Here is a 21,889-nt window from a genome sequence, read left to right on the forward strand (position 1 = left end):
TAAGTATCAGCAAGGATATGATATGCATATCCTGGAAGAGGAGAGTCACTAGTGGTATGCCTCAAGGGTGCGTTTTAGGGTCATTGCTGTTTAACCTGTATGTTATTGGGGAAGATTTTGATAAGGATAATCAGTTGTTTGCAGATGATGCATAGTTGGGACTAACTATGAGGAGTAGAGCAGATGTTCTGACCTTACAAGAAGACTTGTATAAAATGAGAGAATGGGCCCAGGAGTGGGGATGTCAGTTTAAAATTTGGGAAACAAAGAATTCTAGGAATGTGCAGAGAATAGCGACTTGTAAAAGTAAGGAGATTCTTGTTCCATTGCATATGGCCTTGATTAGGCTACATATAGACTATTGTGCACAGATTTGGTCACCTGATTTTCAAAACCATGAATGTATATTGGAAAGGGTCCAGAGGCAATTGACTAAGATAGTTTCTGCTCTCTAAGATTTTGAATATAAAGAAAGATTGAGAAAATGCAATTTAAACAGTCTAGTGGATAGGAAGAAGAGGAATGATATGATAGATGTACAAGTTAGTAAAGGGTTGTTAAAAGATCAATGGTGAAGTTTTTCATAAAATGGTGAGAGATCAGGAGAGAACAAGGTCATATTTCAAAGCTGTATAAAGGTGTGAGCAGGTTTTTTGCATGGGAGGTTGTGAATGATTGGAATGCCTTGACTGAGAGTGTGGTGTCTGCAGAGAATTTCAATGTGTTTAAGGTAAGGTATGATGAGCTGTGTGTATGGCAAAGGGACTTCCTAGATGAGTCTTTGACTCCATGGGGGGGATCTTAGAAGGATGATGACAATAAATTCAGCACACAATTGAAATGGTTACACATTACTCACTGTTAAACATTTATTATTATTATTATTTGTCACCTCCAGGGAGTCCAAAGACTCATCAAGGGAGGGCATCTACTCTACAACTCTGCTTCCACCACTCACAATCCACCAATTGACTGCAACTACACCAAATGCCATCTACCGCCGACTGCCACCACTAGTATTTCCACAGACAATCACAAACGTCCATGACAATGGCAGGATTTGAACCCGCAGCCTCTTGACTGGAGAGCAGACACTAACCACTCGACCAGCCAGGCTGGCCAGCTATTTAACTAACGTAAGACTAATTACAGTACAGATATTTCAGATTTCAGTACACACATCATGAACAATCTACAACGTAGTATATTGCAATGGAAAATTCAAAAATCAAACAAGAACTACACCTCTTATTATATAATTAGTTTTTTTTTTTTTTTTGAACATTTATTCTCGCTCACATGCACTTCATTTGATCCTAACAGTTATGTATACAAGTACTTCATCTGGCTGTCTTGTGATTGCATACAAAGAAAGATATTCCATTCTCCATGTACCTTCAACCGCTGTTTGACTTTTGAATTTTCCACTGTTATATACTACACAGACGATGGTTCGTGATATGCATACCAAAATGCTTAATTGACTAAGACTAATTATAAATAATTATAATTATTTATAATTATTCATAAATAATTTATTATAAATTATTATAAATAATCACCTGCAGTGATGGTGATGACCTTACTAGGCATGCTTGATGCATTATTATTATTTAACCAGCAGCAGTAAACAGCTTTCCACAGGCTGGGAGCTAAACAATGCAAGGGACAAAACCCAATGGTAATGCATCTGTTGAAAGCTTCCCAATCAGCTGGCGAATAATCCTGCTGTCAATTACTCTGTCAAGTAGTGCTGAGAGGAACACTGAGTTAGTCATAGGGGGCACTGTCTGAAGCCAACTTGAATTGGAGTTGGTACCTTGTGTATATAAGTTTGTGTACATACACAAGTCCCTTACCCAAGCTTCATATACCTGATATTTATGTTTCCTGAATCAACAACTCTAACATGAAAGATAATATCACACAAATACTAGCATTCCAATATAAAATAATTTCCCATAAAATTTTTTTTTTAAATATGAAAAAATAAAATAAAAATATGTCAAAATCACTCCAAAATGACACTAAAATTTCTTCCAATAAAAAAGACAGATTAATTTCACTAACATTCAAGGCACGAATACAAACATCAGTGATATACACCACTTATAAACACTAAAACTTGATCTCCTTTTCATGCAAGAAATGAACATAAACTGGGTTGTAAATTGGCCGAAGAATTTTTAATAATAAAATTAAGGAAAAACACCGGCAAATTTTTTTCAACTTGACTGTTTGGCTTTCTCAAGGTGTATAAATGAGATACAAAACAAGTATTTTTTTATAAATTAAGAAGAACGCGTACATCAAACACGTGGAGCGTGTATGATATCAACTATTGTCACGCAAATACGTTCTGTAATTAACAGCAAAATTAAACTAACATACTTAGTGATGTTATGAAGGTCTTCCAAATATCAGCTAGAATTAATCCTTGATTTCTGTTGAGGCTGTGTTTAGAACGAATGACTACTATAGCTTTTTTGATGTTTTGGGAGCGGAAGTCCTCCTTCAGATAGGGCATAGAACTTTTGTCCCATTCGATGGTATGGTTCATACTTGTGAAATGAAGGGCTAACACAGAGCTGTCTTCCCTGTTGTTTACATCTCCAACTTGTTCTCTTTTTCTTATTTCCCAAACTTCTTGAAGTCTGACCAATGTAGTTTAAACCACATGAACGGGGGATGTTATAGACACTGCCGTATTTGAAGAAAGCATTACTATCTTTCAGAGATCTTAAAAAGTGGCATTATAGTCACTTTTTAAAGTGACTACAAATTTCAAACCTATAAATAGTCTTTATAGGTTTGATTGCCCAAGATTACTAAGTATGCCAGAGTTTAATTTCACTGCTAATTACAGAACGTACTTGCATAACAATAGTTGATATCATACATGTTCCATGCATTTGATGGATGCGTTCTTCTGAATTTGTAAAAAAATACATTTGTATTTGGTTTATTCCTTCATAAACTGCAAGTTGTTTTGTATCACTTTTATACGCCCTTATGAAGCCAAACAGCCAAGTTAGCGAAACCTGTCAATGTTTTTACTTTATTTTATTATTAAAAATTCTTTGGCCAATATACAACCCAGTTTATGTTCATTTCTTGCATTCAACTGATGGGCGAAACAAATATAGAATCACTATTGATCTCCTTTTCCTAACAGAACTATAGTACGCCCACAGATACAAGACCCTTCAACACTTCTGAGCATGTCAACAGAAGGAGAATCCATTCCGATAATAGGGTAATCAATCCGTATTGTGGGATGAGTTGTTTATTATTACATGTAGGAAAATTAACTTCTCTTTTATGATCATTGTAGTTATTAAAGTGGTAACTATTTTGCTTGTATAACAGTTGGAAAATTTTACCTATAAAGCACGCAATTTCGCATGTTGTTGCCCAATTTGTTCAGCGCCTTATTTCTTTCTTCCCTTCAAACATGAACTGACTTTTCTTGGCGGTCTTCCAATGAAAGCTCTCCCTTCTGTAGTCTGACTATAGCATCCTTCATGACCACAGCCTGCTTCAAATGTCCACACATCTTACATCATGCATTCTGCAAAAAGGGGAGACACTGCTTTTGTAAAATCTGATATCTCTTGCCAGAGGGTATCCAACATAGAATCTTCACTTTTCGATCTGCTTTGGCCCAAGATTTCGTTACCTTGCTTTATAGCTTTCATTTGTTGCCTTTACTGCTCTTCTAACTATGACAATCATGCTGCTCTTTTTGACTATTTATCACTAAAAATTAATTCAAATTAGTTTTTCAAAAAATTCAAAAATTCAAATTTAAAATTAGTTCAAAGAAATAATTTTACAATTTCATAAAAGTGAACTGTCTTAAATTAATAATTAAAATAGATTAATCCCTTGCTCAGCATTCAATGAACATACTTCAGATATAATTTTACAGCAGCCATTCCATAACACTTATACAGATTGTATACTCTACAGTACAAAACTCATCCTCACTCTTCAAACTAATGTCCAAATCACTACTGGAATATAACAGGTAATCAATTAATGATGTCAACTACTTTGGATATGAACAATTTAATTAGCTTTGGAGAAGAAGAAGTCTGTACATATAGACCAAATTAAAAAGAAAAAGGCTATTTTTAAAATTGTATTTAAAAAAAAAAAAAAAAAACTTATGTTGATGCTGGATATATTGCTTCTCACTTGTGATATAAAACAAATGGCTCGAGAAAAAATGTTCTGGAAACACTATAGACCATCTTTATAGCAGAGCAGTTTCAAAAACTGTTTATGCATTAAGGAATGCTGAAATCTGATAAAAGTTATTACTGGAGATATGGGTTCTCTTTCATCCCCTCAAGAAGTATATATATAACCTCTCTGCAAAAAATATGAGTGATGGGGGGGGGGGGGGGGGTAAGAAAGTTCTGATAACACCTACAACAAAAATTACATTAAAATTGTAATATTTGTTCTTTTTCTCTTAGGGTATTAAAAAGAAGATAATCCCCTACAAGCTGACAGTATACTGGTATTTTTTTTTGTTTGTTTTATTAAACAGGTTTCAATACATATATTCCCTTCCCAAAGGAAACTAGACTCCGCTTTAAGAAAGCTGTGTGGTTGTGTGTATTTATGTATTTTAAGTAATGTTCATCCGTTAATTGTAGAATAAATATACCTTTTGTATGTATATAAAGATATACATATTAATATACATTTCTGTATTACAATAATATATATATATTTTATTGTAATACAGAATTGCTTATTATACAATTAACAGATGAAATGAAACATTACTTAAAATACATTTACCCCCTTTTTTTTTTTCAGAAACTTTGGTTTTTCATGTTCCAAAAGGATTCAAAGAAAATATTTAAAATTCATTAAAATTAAATTAATAATTATAACTAATTAAATAATCTCTTTAGCCATACCCTACTTCCTGGCAAAGAGCATTCAATGGATGAACATCAGGGATAGTCAAACACAGAGCATCCATGCCATAACACACATGAATTATATATTTTATAAAACTGATGCTTGGTGCAGAATAAACCTCATAAAAACATTCAAAAACTTACATCTTAAAAGACAAATCTAAATGAGTGCAAGCTCACTGTAACTTGTTTAGAGAATAACACCAGTAAGAACACCAGTACAAGTCACCAAATGAAACCTGATATGAATTAACTGTAGATCCAATGACAAAGTTAAACTGAAACCACACTGAGGATGAAGGGGAAAAGCAATGCACAATTATGAATACAAATTACTGCTCCTAGACTCAAATATCGATATAAAAAAGTATTACAATTTCAAGGGGAGGAGAGAATTCCTTTAAAAAACAAAAAAAATTAAATTCCTTGACCATCAAATTTTCTACAATATTCTTTTTTCTATGATGAAGAGAAAGTACCTCAAAAAATATACCCCCCCCCTCCAAACAATTATGTGACACCTCCAAGTAGTCCAAGTCCAACAAAGAATACCCCCCCCCCCCACCAAATTTGTGGCATTTTAAAATAAAATTATACCTGTCTTAAATTCAAAACTTCTGGCAAAGTTTGTCTGCTTTAAGAAAATGCAGGTTTTTTTTTTTTTTTTTTTCATTTCAATGATTTAAGTAAATACTATTACACTGCTCAAATTTGAATTTTTTTTTTTTTTTTTTTATTTGAAATCTCACCAAGACCTATTAAGTAAGCTTTCATCATACCATCTGTCTTTTCACTTTTGCAACTTACCAGCTTTCCTTCTAGATGCTCATTAATTGTGATGTCAGATGGATTTTATCCTGAAACTTTGCAACTAATGTTGTTAAGTTCCACAAAAGTTAAGTTCTCTCATCTATTCTCTTCCTTCTATATCAGCAATGTTCTCAAGTTGTCTGCAAATCCCAAAGTTTTTCTAGTGAAAGTAGAATGCACCCATTTTCATTTTACAAATGTCCAGACTATCAACTTCAACAATTCTAAATTCTAACCTCCAGACGATTCTTCAAAGGGATGTTTGGTCATCTCATTAATTTCCATTTTACATTTTCTTCCAATTGTAGTTTTGACAACACTAAAATTTCTATATTTCCCTCCTTAAGATTAATATAACCTCCAATTTCTCCTGCCAAATATATTACAAATATGGCCTCCTCAGCATCCAGCAGTTCAGTTTCATCTTTTGCTCAAGTCTATCTCTGACAGGTTATTAAACTCTACAAATCAATAACTGATTACTATTTTCACATTTGGGAATGGCATTCTAAGAACCCATAAAAATATGGGACTCTATACAGAAGCAAGAGCAGTTATATTAATTAATAGCCCATTTTTCACCAGCTGATCCCATTCTTTTTTCAGAGAAACACAGTTAATTCTGCTTGCATTTTGTGGAAATATATTCCTTGTTATTCATCAGAACTCGCATCCATAATTTTCCTAGTGTTCTTAAATGTGTTAAAATATATATATTAAATTTATTCAGCATTCCTTCACAATTCAACTCCAAACTCACAGAACAAAATTTTCTTACCCTTCATTCATTTCTTCTATTGCTGTTTTCTTGAACAGACTGCCCTCTGGTGTATGTCCTAAAACATACACTCCACAGTGTTCAAATGCACTGCTAACAAGCTTCTTTCTATCCATCCTAGATTGCTATAGGTTGGAAAAATTCTCATGTATAGAATCCATTAAAAAAATATGATGCAAGAAACTTAAGAAAGAGAATTTCTGGAAGCAGATTAATGATGTATATGACTACAGTTTTATCAATTAAGCATTAATATTATTGTTGCAGAGGTACCTCTAATGAGCCAAGAGGCTTACTATAAGAAGAAAAATTGCCCCACACACTCATTTCACCTTGCATACTGCACTGCTTAAATCACAAATGTAGTACAATATGATCTCAGTCACACGTGCCAACTGATCAATACCAATTATTATACACCTCCTAAAACTGATTTAAAGTTAAGTATTCATGTGCAATCCATTCTTCTGACTCCTTTTTTTTTGGGGGGGGGGGGGTTGACACTCTTGCTAATAACCCTACAAAATTTAATGTCTCTATTATATCATCTCACATATTGACCAAGGCTTTGCATTTCCCTTCTTGTGTCTTAATTACACAACTTCCTCCGGACTGGCTAAAATATCTGTAGGAACAACTTGGATATCCACATCCTGTCTAGAAAATGGTCTAATTTCAAAAAATTTGAGAGCCTGATGTGCGTGTCTTAAAGATTGTGAATAAAGACTTAAAAAGCATTATGGGTGAGAAAGCTTTTATGTCATCCACTATTGGATGGAGAAAAGTATCAGCTTTGTGGATGCTATATCATTATTCACTAATTTTTCAGTTGAAGAATCAATTGATATTTTCATACTTCTTTCCACTGATTATCACATCTCTTCCAACATTATTATTATGTGATACCTCTGATACCTTCAAGGATTCCATGGGAGGGCACTCTCCTCCCATCATATACACCCCAGCATCTCCTTTATTTAATATTTTTAATGCATGCAAGATGAAAAACCTAAGTTTCCAAGAGAAAATACCCTGCTACTTCCATATGAGATCAATTAACTCACCTTAAGTTGAAAAAAAAGCCCATTTAAAGATTCCTCTCATCACAAAGAGAATCAAATTCAGGTATTTTCCATGAAGGGCACAATGGCCTGATATTCTCCCTATTATGTTACAGATACAGTTAAATATTGCCTGCAATCTTCCATCTTTACATGGAAAAGAAATCTTTACCTGAAAAAATGTGATTTTATATTGGGTTAGCCTCCATTGCTCATTTATTTAAGGAGAAATTTGAGAATGAATTCTTGGCACTAACGACTCTAAAAACCATGTTTGGTGGCAATACATAGATAAGGTTTTTGTATGGAAACACATTTAATGACCTAGAAGACTATATGCTTCCTGAATAATCAACACTCCCTACATTAACTGATACTGGAGATTAAGAATGATAAATTATCATTTTTGGACATCTTCATTATAAAAAAATAAATGGCGAAGGCATAGAATTATATGTTTAAAGTTTATTTTTCACTTGGTTAGACTATAATAAATTTAGTTTAATCCTTTATCCAAGTGTTAACAAACCAAGTTTGCACCTGAAAGTATCTTCAGGACTGGGGTCAGGTAGTACAACACCGGGCAACTCGTAGCAAAGGTGGACCAAGCTAACATCGCTCCTATCTCAGTATCTCCCATAATGCAAAACATCTCCATGTGGATATGTATAATGTTATGCATTAAGGGAAGCGCCACTACCCAGACTAGTTTCGACCATTATTGAGGTCTCTTCAGTGGAAGCCAGGCCCAGATGTCGAGATAAGCAGAAGCAATAGCGAGGTCATCTTTACCTATAGGAGTTGCCAAAAGGTGTGCCACCTTTTTATTAAATTACTCTGGATTTAGAGAAAGATGTTGAAAGTTTATTTTTCACTTGGTTAGACTATAATAAATTTAGTTTAATCCTTTATCCAAGTGTGAGCAAACCAAGTTTGCACCTGAAAGTATCTTCAGGACTGGGGTCAGGTAGTACAACACCGGGAAACTCGTAGCAAGTGGGGGGACCTGGCTCCCACTGAAGAGACCTCAATAAAGGTTGAAACTAGTCTGGGTAGTGGCCTTTCCCTTAATGCATAACATTATACATATCCACAAGGAGATGTGTTTTGCATTATGGGAGATATTGAGATAGGAGTGGTGTTAGCTTGGTCCACCTTTGCTACGAGTTGCCTAGTGTTGTACTACCTGACCCCAGTCCTGAAGATACTTTCAGGCTCAAACTTGGTTTGCTCACACTTGGATAAAGGATTAAACTAAATTTATTATAGAATTATATGTTTACAGAAAACCAACTTACACAAGGTGATATCTATATGCCAGCTCATATCATTATCCTCAACAAAAGTTAGTTCAGATGTTACCTGTTCTTAAAACACAACCTTAAAACCAGGCTTTAAGGAATGATGAAATAAAAAAAAAAAGAAAAGAAAGGAGAACTTAGATACTTGTGTTCAACCATTCTTCTAAACAGATAAGAAAGTTAAACAAAATGTTTTTCTCTGATAAATCAGCTGGCACATCTCCAAGAAATTAATTACAAGGGTGCCATTTCTTTATCTTACACAGGTGGAACAAGACAGATGGCACATATTTTAAGAACAGGTAACATCTGAACTACTTTTAAACCAGTCTGCATCTTACAAAACTATGTGCATCTAAAGACCATATTCCATTTATTACCCTCGGGATATAGACATTCCACATTCTTGTGGCAAGCTTGGCATTGGTCATACAGGAGGAAGTTTTGAAATTTATAAAAAAGAACACATAGGCAATGTGGAAGGAAAGAAAATTGGTATCACTGCATGTCTTCTCAGAACGTCATAATATGGAATGGCCATCTGCTTCCATACCATAATTAGAAGCCAACCTTTTTTTGCTAGAATGTTTAAGTTCTGAAGTGATCCCTAAACACAGCACCTTAAATAGAAGTCAGTGCTTATACAAAAATCCCTTATTAATTTGTGTAACATACAAGATCTCTGTTATGTCCACAACAATCTACAGACTTTACACAGAACAATGCACAGCCCACACAATGTATTTAATGACATGTGCAATTAGCCGTTATTAATTTCTTTAATTAAAAACAGTTAAATGTCCAAATCTTTTTGTATATTCTCTAGTGCTTTTCCTGACAATGTCAGCTATTTGGTCAAAACATGAAGTTCATCTAATCTCTGTAATAAGATCTACAACATTACCCCACCTTATTTATTTTTGCAACTAGCCCTCATAGTTACATCAAGATTTGTTGCTCATTGAGTGAGACTCTGATGATGCCTCTGTTGACTCCATGGTGGTGGTGGGGGTGTTGTACTACCTAACAATAATATACTGAAAGTGACTGTACATAATTTCAGAAACAGTACTTAAACACTTACAAAGTTTTCAATGAGCGCATGCAATGATGACTTTGTGAAACATAACAATCAATGCCTAGACATGTATCATGAATTAGAAGGATAATACCTCACATCCTTAGCACTTGACTGTACTCAATAAAATTCCTTTGAAAGTTAACAGTGAAATAAGAGTACCAACATGAATAATATGGTTTTTCTCTTTCTGTAAATAAAAAGAGAAAACAAAAACTACTATGAGAAAAAATTGTTAATTAAATTGCCACCGTCACGTGATGAAGTTTTCTTAGAAATTCTTCACACCAATTTCACCCATCAACAAACAATAGAACTGTAGGTCTGAGTCCTACACTAGTATGTATGTTTATGAAAGGCTTCAGGTGATAGATGATTTTCAATGATTGGTGTAAACCCACCATCCTGGTTACTGGAGTTTTGTTTTTTTTTTTTAGCTACAAAATATACCATATTGTAATCCTTGGCTCATCCACAGTACTAAATACATAAACTGTTTATAACCGCTATGTGCATATTCACATTAAATATCACCAGGTATACTGAGAGTCAATGCAAAAAGCTTTCATTGTGAATACCGATAACAACACAATCAATGAAGTACCACTTCTGAAAACCATTATCACCAACATCAATTTCTGATACATATCCTCAGAAGTAAACAGGAAGAGAGGGTAGTCGTAATGCAGTATACCACATTATTACTAGCTATTCATAATTTTCTTTCAAATTAATTATCATTTGTCAGGTCTCTAATACTGACATATTTTACATTTTGGTATCCTAAGATACTATTAACTGTATCAATCCACTTCATCTCATGTTTCTGGTATTTTTTGCTATCCTACTTCTAAAATCCTGTAAATCAATTTCAATCCTTAGACATTATCATATATGTCTACCAGAAAAAGCTACCTATCAACCTTATTATCATCATTATTATTATCCCAAGACCCATGGAATTAAAGACTCGTCTAGGAGGTCCTTTTGTAATGCATTGCCTTAAACACATTCAAATTCTCTGCAGACACTACTCTCTCAGGCAAGGCATTCCAATCATTCACAACTCTGCATGCAAAAAAATTTGCTTCTCACTCCCCTGCTCACACCGTCCTCATACAGCTTCCAGAGATGACATCTGGTTCTCCCACAGTTTTTCTGTAAAACCTCTCATCCCTTTTCCTCCTATCCACTAGACTCTGTAAATTACATCTTCTCAACCTTTCCTCATATTCGACATTCCAAAGATCAGAAACTACCTTAGTCGCCTTTGTACCCTTTCCAACATCTCCTCGTCCTTTTGAAAACCAGGTCGCCAAATCTGTGCACAGAAGTCCATGTGTGGCCTAATCAGAGCCTTATATAGAATATAAGGAACAAGAATCTCCTTACAAGTCAGTGTCTTCCACATCATTCCCAGAATTCTTTGTGTTGTCCTTGCAATTTTGGCAATGTGTCCCCTAAATTTCAGATCCTTATCCACTATCACCCTGAGATCTCTTATTTCCTCCATCTCCAACAATATATCCCGACCAAGCATAAATTCTACATCCCATTTTTTTTTCCAAAATTTTAAAACCTTACATTTTGCAACAGTGAACTTTTATCCCCATTCCTGTGCCCATTCACTCACTCTATTCAAGTTTTCTTGTAAGGCCACAACTGGCTATCTGATACCTATCAGATAGCCAGTCTCCAATCCAGTGCACTAATCTAATATCCAACCCCATCCGTTCTAATCTGACTATCAATGAGTAAGTAGATTACTAAAACATGACCTCCCTTCAGCAAATCCATGCTATCCATTAAAAGATAAGTTATTTATCATAACTTTTTTTTTCTCAGTGTGCATGCACTGATATCAACATACTTCATTTCTAATTGTTCCTTTTTTTTTTTTTTTTTTATTATTTCTTGTATCTATCATATTTATGCCATTTGCAGATTTCTCTTAAAATATTTCCCTAGACATTTCAATTGGAAAAAAAAAAAGGAGGGATGTTTAGTCATTAGGGCACTGAAAAAGTTGCATTAACACACACACACACACACACACAATACACTTTTGTTGTAATTCCTATAACTTAGCACCTCTATCACTGCACAGTATATAAAAAGTTTATACATAACCATTATGAGAACCACACATATTTGTTGTAAGAAGCACATAACGTATTTTAAGCACAACGTAATGCTGCAGTGAAGAAGCTAAAAAAAAGTGTTCTTTCTACCAAACAAATTTTCATGGTACAAACCAATAAAAGCGACATATTTAAACACAGTTCATTAGTAGAAAAGAAATTTGAAAGAAAATACTCCAACTTGTCAACACCAAAGTATAATTGATCTAAACATAAGTGGCAATATGTCTTTTTCGGGAATTTTTAGAAATGCTTCATAGCCATTTTCAATAAGATTATAGGAAAACAATCACAAAAAAAGAAAACATCGATTCAGTTGAAAGCATGCGATATTATATGCATTACTGGCTGCAAGAGAATTGCTCTGTCTGCATTAATAGATATCCAAAAATAATTACAATGAAATAAATTAGTTAATAAAATATTTTAAAATATAATTAATTACAATTTACAGAACACATGAATGCCGAGTATTAGTTAGTATAACAGCCCAAAATTGAAAAGTTTAAGGTAAATTGTTTTTAAGGCCTGGAAGAAAATAACTCTTGTATAACAGTTTGGTTTTGTTCTGCTGAATCTTGAGTGTTTTTTGTATATAATACATGGTTTCCTAAACTATATTTGTTGGGTTCTTTAAGTGAAACATATTACTGATGTTCTTCAAGAAGAATTTGTGCAGAATGATAGTCTGTCAAAACAAACAATATATTCTGGATATCTTTTTCATCTAAACCATTAAGATGACAGCCATATATTGATGATGTTTTTACTGTGTGGAACTTCTTGTCTGATCTTCATGAATTTCTTGAAAAAATTAATTCTATAATCCCAAGAATCAAATTAATCCTGGAAGTAGAAGATAAACATTTGTCCTTCTTTTCTGGATGTTCTCATTATACTTCAACCAAATAGTAATCTACAGTTTTCAATATACAGAAAACCAACTCATACTAGTAAATACATTAATTCTAACTCACATCACCACCCTTGTCAGAAATATGGTGTAGTTAAATCTCTATTAGACAGAGCTCATAAATTATTCTACAGATTCTCTTCTAAACAAAGAACTGTATTATCAGAGTTACATTTATCTCTAATAGTTAGAATACAAAAATTGTAGAAAAATAATCAATAATTATGGCCGTCATCTTAATCCACCTCAAATTATCAGAATTTGCATTCCATATGTTAAAGGATTTTCAGGGAAAAAAAACTACTTCAACAGATGTAAAGTCTCTTTCCATCCTATTAATCCTATTTCTATAAATCTAGCTAAAACTCTTAGAGAATATAAAATCAGAAGTGTTTACTCCTTTCATGGGGATAGAATCACTACATCAATCTACTGAACTTATATATAGCCCACTGAAATGTCACTGGAGTTTACTAGTGTTAGTAGCATTAGTAAACTCTTGTATGGTATCCTGCAGTAACTAGTGTTACTGCAGGATACCATACAACAGACAAAGTGAGAAATGACCAAACAACACATTAATGTTAGAGATATGGAATAACAGAGGAGTGAAGACACAGCTCTATCTTCAAATGTAATGTTTACATCTGATCAACATGATGACTCAGAGACATCGGGTTTTGTGAAAGGAATCTGATATCTTATGATGGTATTATGACAAAACGGAAAGGAAAATCTGAAATGTTGTTACATCCTATACACTTGGATGTAAATCTTGCCAACAAGACAACACTGCACAAGCATACATGTTTACACATAATTAAAATAATCAGAATAGTACATAATTCCATATTTACTGTTGTCATGCATCCTCTCTTAGAAGAAGAAACCCAAAGAAGAAATCTTATGCAATTAAGATGAAATTAGTTGTGTCCTGAACAAACTAGTTACTTCTGTTCTTCTACAGGTTATTGTCTTATATATTTGGTGTATACTGTTGAATTTCTAGACTATCTAAACCTCAACTCATCCACGGTATTATTATGATTATTATTATTAACCCCAGACCTACATGGAATCAACATACTCATTGCAGGAGGCAAACAATGTTACACAAAGCCCATTAAACCATGCTTTAAACTCATTCAATTTTAGTTCCAGGGATGACCACTCCTTCTTCTACCCTTGTCTCCCTCTACTTTATGAAAAATCTCATCCATGCAAAGAGCCTACTCTTTACACACTCCAGATATGTCCCCTTCTTGTCCCCACACCCCTTCTGCCATTCTATGAAAGATTTCTTCCATATTAACCTGGTAACAACCCTTTATCAACTTAAATGTCACAATCATATCCCCTCTCTTCCTCATATTCACAAGGCTTTTGCAAACTGCATTCCCTCAATCTGTTCTCATATCCCACATCTCAAAAATCAGTTACAACCTTAATCAATCTTCTCTGGACCATTTCCATTCTACATATCCTCATCACCATGAAAACCAGGAAACAAAATCTGTGCATAATAATCCATATGAGGCCTGATTAAGGCCTTATACAATGGAACCATAACCTCTTTATTTCTACAAGAGAAGGTCATCTGCATCATTGCCATAATTTGTGATGCCTTCACAACTTGTACAATGTGACCTCTGATCTTTGTCCACTACCACTCCAAGGTCTCTTGTGCTACCATTCCTATCTTCATGTGCTACAGATTTCCAAACTTCAGTGGATGGAACAGTTATAAAAAAGAAAATCTAGTGTTTCATTTCAGGAGAAGTGACAATCCTTCTCACTAATCATGACTTTTCTTAAAAGCCAATATTCTAAACTGTTATTTATTTTCTATCGTGTTTGTGTGCATGCTTGCCTGTTTCACCTTTTCTTATTAGAACAGCTCAAATAATACTTGCACTCGTGCAAATTCTTGAGATAACTGCATATACACAGACTTCTACAAAATTTCATAATTGAAGAACTGTTTACTGTAAGTCAAATTTCCCACATCCCCTCAACTTTCATTTTGTGATATAAACAATGTGACAACAGCTTTCTAAGGAGTTTTGTCACTGTAGATTTTTTTTCGTGGGGGGGGAGGGGAGAGAACAGTATCATTTTTTTTTTTAATCAATTGGAAAACTCAGACCACTAGAAATCGAATTTTCTTGGAGTTACAGCTGTCCTACTGAAATAAATTAAAAATTATTTCAAATATTACAACAGGGCTTATAAACATATACTATAAGGGCCAATACTAGTAAACGGAGGAACACACAAACGGTAACATAACCATAGTCTAAACAAACAATACACAAACAAAATCTACTTCAGATTTATGAAATTAAATAAGTATGTGGGGGACCTCGGATTCTCTCCATACGAAGAAAGATGTACATACTAAGCATAACCTCAGAAACACATTAGTTGCACTGACAAAAATTAATCAAGAAATAGCAACTGTCTTTAACCGGCATCTGAAGATGGTCGACTGGTGAGTTAATGCCTAATTTTGCTTCAACACAGAAATTGGGAGTTACCTAAGAACGAGTCCCACACTACTAGTGTCCGATGTTTCCAATTCGTATAATAAATGTTCATGATCAGCATTGTGATGTTGCCTTTGATTTGAACTGTCAACGGTATGTACGGAACCATCCTCCATTTTTGACTTTGGAAAATATTATAACAATACGTCACTTCCTGATTTATCTAGATTTCTGTCATTTCTGAAACAACCAAATACACTCATCCCGTTTATAGTTTAGTACCGAAAGAAGGTAATTAAAAAATAAATAAGGAAATTAATAAAAGCTTAAAGTTGTTGAATAAAACAAATTAATCATAAACGTTAAATGCTTCCCTTCTTTAAATGAGAAAGTAGCAGAAATCTTTGAATAAACCAGATGACTACGCCACCATGTGGAGTAGTCATACAACTATTCATAAAATAGCAAGATAATAAAAAAATTAAAATTAAAATTAAAAAAAAATAATAAATTTTAAAAAAGTCATTGATTAATGAAATTCAAGTTCCTACATATATAAATAAGGGCCTGGGTAGCACTCAGGAAATGCCGTTTGCATCCACAACTAAGCCATCTAGCCCCCCCCCCCCCGAAAAGACAATTGTAAGTTAGCTGATTTTTTTTTTTATTTTTATAACTACAGAAAGAAATATCCCATAACTGCTTATTACTATTAGAGACAATGTGATATTGTCGTCATGGGACCAATAGGACGAACAAAGGCGGCAAAGACCACATTCTTCGGCGATTTGAATTTGCGGGATTTTATTCAGCAGGGTGTGTGAAGTGAATTCGTCGAGAAAATAAAAGAATATGTGGAAGGAAATTGAAACTGGAGAGAGTGAGAGTATGTATTAAGTGTTTCAAAATTGAGTGTCTGTTAGTGACGAGAACGCAGCAAATACTGAAGGTAAGATGGAAAATGATGTTATTAACGTCGAACGTGTGGCCGTGGAAATACAGGAGAACGAAATGGACATTAACAAAGAAACAGCGCACTTAAATGTTACCCTTCATAGCACAATGCGCGAAATTGAAATTTTGCAAAAGCGGCAAGAAATTAGCAGAGCTGGAAAAGGAAAAAAAGGTGGTCCGAAGGAATAATAAAGGCCAACAGAAAAAACAATAAAACAAGTTAAGGAGAAAATTACATAAGGAGACTCGATGATTACAGTAGCACTTAACGAAAGTGTGACAAAATCCTCTTTCCCGGGTACAAAATTCATGATATTAGCACGCAAAAAGCATCCGGATGGCGTTCTAATAAAATAGCTGACTCGTAGTGTGTCACGAGGTTCAGTCCTGTGATGTTTAATTTGTACATAAATGGTATAGGGAATAACTTGAAATATTCAATTGTTTACTGATGATGAGAAATTAGGTAGATCAATAGTTAATCCTGCAATCTCTTCACATCAAAACGATGGTGAGTGGCTTGTGGAGCGTTCCCTATGAGGATAGATTCAGGGCGTGTGGATTACGGAATTTGATTGATAAGAGAAAAAGCGCGTATATGATAGAAACATTTCAGTTGCTCAAAGGGTTTTATAGGATAGATGCAGGGGAAAATGTTTCAGCACGTTTCTAGAGAGACCAGAACAAGGGATTATCCCCGGAAGTTAAATAAAAGTGTGGTTAGTAGTGATGTGAGGACTTGATTTTTGGCTTGTAGAATTGTGAATGAGTTACCGGAGTCGGTTGTGACTGCTCTTTTAATGGATTCAAGGAGAGCGATAGATTTTATGGATAGAGTGACTCACCTGCAATGAGTTTTCGGACTCCATGGAGGTGCCCGTATAATAATGATAATACAAGTGTTATGGTTTAGAGCCTTAAGAATGGTATTATTTACCGTCTAAATGCTTGATTCACTGATAGCTTAATGCGGAACAGCCTCCTCCATGAGCCTTGTCAGTTTATGGAAGTACCAAGTGATAACCTCGAAGCAAGGAGGGCTGGTCTACAAACTATTATATTCTACACTTATATTTGATTGGATACAGTGGTTATGCATGTTATAAAAAGCATTGTTCGGCTGAAATGCGTTTTTTTTTTTTTTGTTGAGATCCATCTATTGAGAAGTCCAACACAGTAGAGTTATGTTATGTCTGCATGTACAGCTATGTTCGTGAATGACCTAAGCCTCGTGACATCGATGATTATCATGTTGGAAATATCCATAACCAGATCAGAGTAATTATATTACAGGACCACGAGGATTCATCGCGTGTCAATACTAGACCAGCCAGCCTAAACCCCACAACTACAATGACACTGCAAAACAATTCAACACCATCACTACATTTGTCACCCACTTTATTATATATATTTCTGCTGTTTAGAAATTACGGCGAGAGTGATTAAGGCTATTCAGCAAGTATATCTGATTTTATTTGTCAGATGCTTGTTCTATTGTTCTAGCCAAGTTTCTGTTTTTCAAGATGAAACACACTCAACTTTCAGAGAAAAAACTTTTACCTCATTAGGAGGCCGAATAACTTATCTTCAATTAAAAAACCACATGAAACTCTTCAGATCCTACACGGAATTCGAACTCAGGCCTTGTTAACCAATGGGCTTTATCGACATCGGCTGAATTACCGATGCTCGCTATCTACAGACGTTATCATTCTTGCCACTCTGGGATATGAACTGCTGAGACGCTCGCCTCGACAAAACCATATTAACATCAAACAAAAAACACAAATTTCTCAAATATTGAGTATATCACATAATATAGAATATTTCCTTTAAGGATTCCCTATAGCTCATTTGTTAACGACGACGGCCTTCGCTTGTAAGGATTTGGGATCGAATTATATTAAGGACGCAATGAACTTTTAAAAATCAAATGACTTTTTTTTCTATTGTCAGCCCCGCGTAATATGGCAGTCTCGCACCGAAGAAAGAGTAACTCCAAAACAGCAAAAAAACAATCAGTTGCAGAACACAGCAATTAAAAAAAAAAAATAGTATAGAGTATAGTTGATTTTCTACAGATATTGGGGTTCTAGGATCAGCCCTAATACGAAGTCTCCATGAAAGTGTCATAATAATAACAGTGATAAAGTAACAAAAGAAAATGAACACAACAGTTGCCACGATGATTTTTTGAAGAAAAAAAATCGCTAAAGAAAAAAGGATTTAATAAAAAATCTAAAGTTTTTTAACAATAACATTTTTAATAATTTTGAAAATAGGTATATTCAAATGTACAGAATAAACCTATTTATATAGTACTAAAATTAGATTAATATCCACTTAATTTAGAGAATTTTTATATAGTTTTATTCTATACACTTGAATATGCTTATTTTCAAAATTATGAAAAAATTTCACTATTTTATATTTCTTATTAAAACAGTATGTGGTTCTGTTTTTATGAATCTTGGCCTATAACGGATTAATCCAGCTGGGGTGGGGCTCCTGGCAGTAAAATTTATAGGCACCAAAAAAAAGTGTTTATAGATGTATATGCTACAAAGAGAACAAGGGCTTCACTATAACAAAAGGAAAAAAAGTAAACATATAATGTGCGATTCAAAAAATTTAAAAAAAAATTAGCTAAAGCCTTTTATTCCCGTATAGAGAGAAGGCGAGGCTGTTTTAGCCCGTTCTAACTTTTGAAGAATGAGTGAGCAGTTCAATCTCCGCTGGTAGCTAATCAGAGATAGCTGGTCCAAGGCTATCAGTAATTAAGTGGCACGCAGTGAAGAGACGGCGAACAAGTGTCACCATCTCGTAGTACCTAACCATAACACAATACTTTTAATTTCTGAAAATATTGTGGATTCCAAGGTCGATTTTCTTGAGTTTACGGACGAAAAACCCACTCGCCCGTGCGAGAGATCGACTAACTCGGGAACCGATCGAAAAAAGGCTTAGAAAAAGTTCCTCTAGTCGGCGAGTAGAATCGAACTCGTGACGCTCTTCCTTCGGGTGGTTTTGCGCGGAGGGTTGTAATATTTTTATTTCAAAACATTGCAATAAATTTTTCTTTATAATAATTTCAGGCATAAAATATATAAAAATTTAAATTACAACAAGTAAAATATTTTAAGAAAAAAAAATAAAAATTTTCCAATTTCACACTGATTCCATCATTGCTAGTAGTGCTACTAGCAGTGGTGACTTGCTGTATCATATATTCAAAGAGAATCCAAAACAACTATGATCTGTAAATAAGTGGAACCATTTTCTGTAAGTGTTCGACTTGTTTTTCATCCAGTCAAACTTTGGAGTGGCTGATGATATACAGCAGTAATAACTATAGTAAATGCATCTCGGGCGAATAACAGCGCAGCATAAATTTATAAAATTACTTCCTTATCGATAATATTAAATATTATATAGTTTCCGCCTACTCCCTCTCAAACTAACTAAAACACAACTGACATCTGAACACATGCAGTAGTTATGTGTGCAAACTTAGCAGAAACATTAGTTTGATTAAGTCATGCATTTCACATCTCTGCTAACCTAGATGAACTTAAGCAAGCTTGTTTCTCGTGTTGGAAGGCCGATAATAAGGCGTTAGTACATTTTTTTATTGTATGATCATAAAGCAGGTACGTAGAACTGGAGCGTTGTGTATGTTATTTATTGTAATAACCGTGACTGAAATGCACGAATTATGATGTTAAGAATGTCTAGAAGGAGTATGTGAGTGCATTCAAAATGCAAAGAGCCGGTCTGTTTCTGTTATAAATATTTGTTCGGTCAAGATCAGAGACGGATCAAGCGGTGTAGGACCTGAGGGCAACATGGGGCCCTGAACGTCATATTTTCCAAATGTATAAATTATTTAAAACATTTTTTGACTATTCCTATTTTCAATTCATTGGGAGAGAGACTTTTTTTTCTATCTTCAAAAGAATAAAAAACACTACCTAATAAATAATGTCAGAAGAAAAGTTACAGTATGGCACTATTATACACTGCTCAAAACAATTAGGGATATTTTATTTTAGTTTCTGTCGAATTATAAATTTCTGCAAATAATTATAACTATTGGGTACTTTATACATGAATAAATATTTCTTACTTATGGATAGGGTGAAATTGATGAGATATTGTTTAAATTATCTAATTGTTTAAATTTTTATTATAAATTATACGTTTTAGCGTGAAATAATTTTAACAAGAAGAATAGCCAAAAACGCTTTTGTTAATTATTAATAGGACGTATGGTCTCCATTAACAGCGGTATATCTTGATTACATGGACCAGATAAGATGATCAAACAATTCTTGTAGGATATATAAGCGTCTCTGTAGCACAACTGGAAGAACGACGGCACGTTACGCCCTTCTACAATTGGAAAAGGCCCAAGTTCGATTCTCGTCATGACGGGAGGAATCTTTATATGGACCTTTTCAATCAAAGATGAGTTAGCCGATCTCATACAGAGGTAGCAGGGTTTTTTCTCCCGCATATAGACAAATCGGCCCTTCAGAACACACGCAATTTACAGAGAAAAAAATACTAGCTGTGTTGGTGGGCAGTAGATGGCACTGATGTTGTTGATTGGTGGAGACGAAGAGTTGTACAACAGGTGTCCTCCCGCGATGAGTCTTCGAACTCCTTGGAGGTGTCACGAATAATAATATTTCCCCACTCTTCTGTGAGAGCAATTGCGAGCTCTTGGGGCGATCGTGGTGGAACCAGTCGAGCAGAAACGCGCCTACCTAAAGCATCCCAGGCATGTTCGATTGGACTACAATCTGGCGAACATGCAGGCCAGTCCATTCGTTCAATACCTTCTTCCTCAAAGCACTCTTGTACAAATTTCCACAATGTGGACTAGCATTATCATACCTAGAAATGAATTCTTGGCCAACTGCAGCCAAGAATAACGAACTATAGGTTCCAAACTCCTACCTTGATGTTGGGGTCTTTCAAAAACTGTGGATTATTTCTTGTTCCACTTTCACGCCCTATCAAGATACATCGGTTATCTGGTTGCAGAACCTGGACTCGTCACTAAAAAGTACACGAGCCCAATCGTCATTTGTCCAATTTCGGCGTTCCTGTGCCCAAATTCTTCAGGTTCTTTTGTGATTTGCAGTAAGTGGAATGCAAACCATTGGTCTTCATATAAACCTATGACATGAAGACGATTTCGAACATTTCCCATCTCCAGAAAGTGATTCCAAAGTCGCAAAATTACGCTTTGAGATACGCGACACACTTGAGTGACAACTTGCTGCGTTTGTCCAGCTTCTAATCGAACAATGGCTTTCCAAGCCATGGATTCCGGGATATCATGATGCTGTGCCATTTTTAACAAAATAATGGGTGGTAGGTGACACAAGTTTACAATTGAAGTGATAATTATGTACT

General features: G+C 34.6%; 1 protein-coding gene across 3 annotated transcripts in view; it reads right to left on the minus strand.

Moving 5' to 3' along the window:
* The window catches only part of Sec15 (exocyst complex component Sec15), a 499,079-nt gene that overhangs the window by 469,022 nt on the left and 8,168 nt on the right, over positions 1-21,889 (minus strand). Inside the window, exon 1 of one of the 3 annotated variants that reach the window (XM_090391740.1) lies at positions 15,560-15,905. The exons of the other annotated variants lie outside the window; for them this stretch is intronic. Coding sequence (XP_090247866.1) covers positions 15,560-15,684 — 125 coding nt within the window. The 5' untranslated portion in view covers positions 15,685-15,905. Of the gene's footprint in view, positions 1-15,559; positions 15,906-21,889 lie in introns of those variants that run through there. 3 annotated transcript variants of the gene reach the window in all.

Source organism: Typopeltis vanoorti, chromosome 4, assembly GCF_054136105.1.
Source record: "Typopeltis vanoorti isolate ZY-2024b chromosome 4, IOZ_Tvanoo_1.0, whole genome shotgun sequence".
NCBI lineage: Eukaryota > Metazoa > Arthropoda > Arachnida > Uropygi > Thelyphonidae > Typopeltis > Typopeltis vanoorti.